This window comes from Camelina sativa, chromosome 6 (assembly GCF_000633955.1).
Source record: "Camelina sativa cultivar DH55 chromosome 6, Cs, whole genome shotgun sequence".
Lineage (NCBI taxonomy): Eukaryota > Viridiplantae > Streptophyta > Magnoliopsida > Brassicales > Brassicaceae > Camelina > Camelina sativa.
Window position 1 is genome coordinate 1250215 of NC_025690.1, and position 1166 is coordinate 1251380.

The 1166-nt window shown below is 37.8% G+C and overlaps 1 protein-coding gene across 1 annotated transcript in view; it reads left to right on the plus strand.

Annotated features, from left to right (window-relative positions):
* LOC104793842 (cullin-associated NEDD8-dissociated protein 1-like) overlaps nucleotides 1-1166 on the plus strand; it is an 11016-nt gene that overhangs the window by 5046 nt on the left and 4804 nt on the right. The window contains 4 exon segments of the mRNA XM_019246245.1: nucleotides 7-163; nucleotides 242-340; nucleotides 503-613; nucleotides 748-831. Of these exon segments, the coding sequence (XP_019101790.1) occupies nucleotides 7-163; nucleotides 242-340; nucleotides 503-613; nucleotides 748-831 (451 nt within the window).

The following is a 1166-nucleotide window of genomic DNA, read 5'->3' on the forward strand; positions in this document are numbered from 1 at the left end:
TAAACATTCGTTTTGGCATGGTTCCTCTTTTATAGATTCATAAATTCTTACCTATCTGTAGGTTGGTGCATTCTCCGTTTTGAGAGAACTTGTGGTTGTTCTGCCTGACTGCCTTGCTGATCATATTGGTTCACTTGTTCCTGGAATTGAGAGGGCGCTAAATGTTAGTGGATACCTAATGTACACTTTTTATGGACTGTCAGTGGAACTCTTTTTCAAGTGCTAATTTTTCCCTCTCCAGGATAAATCTTCAACTTCCAACTTAAAAATTGAAGCTCTTGTCTTCACAAAATTAGTCTTGGGATCACATGCGCCTCCTGTTTTTCATCCTTATATCAAGGTTGGGGAACAAAGTGTTCAGTCTATTGAAATTTGACCAAATTTTCAACGACTAGTGATGAGTCCATAGACTTCAAAACCCACTTCAAAACCCATTGTTCAAAAGTAAATGAAACTGATGACGGTTTCTACGACTGACTCTTAAACTTTTATGTCATTCTAGGCACTTTCAAGTCCTGTTTTAGCTGCTGTTGGTGAACGCTATTACAAGGTGACTGCTGAGGCATTAAGGGTTTGTGGGGAACTTGTCAGAGTAGTTCGCCCAAGTACTACGGTGAGTATGTACATTGAGATGTCATGTACACTTACTGATTCAGTCTTTCTCTTGACTATCGAAGTTTGAACCATATACTTTACCCATGACTCACAGATTTTGCATCCACTAATATTTTTTCTTCTCTGGTTTAGGCAATGGGCTTTGATTTTAAACCATTTGTTCATCCAATCTACAATGCGATAATGTCTCGCTTGACAAATCAAGATCAAGATCAGGTCTGTGGCATGAATCTCCCGTTATAGTCTTGTTTATAAAAATCCATGCTTTTTGAGGTCTGTGGCATGAATCTCCCGTTATAGTCTTGTTTATAAAAATCCATGCTTTTTGGGGTAATGGACCTAATATTCATATTTGAACTCTTTCAGTTCAACATTATGATTAATTACAGATTTGGAAAATTCAAGCAGATTGCTGTGTTTTTGTATTCGTAATTTTCTATCATATCCATTTCTCAATCTCTCTTCACTTCAACAGGAGGTCAAGGAGTGTGCTATCACCTGCATGGGACTTGTGATTTCAACATTTGGCGATCAACTGAGAGCAGAATTAC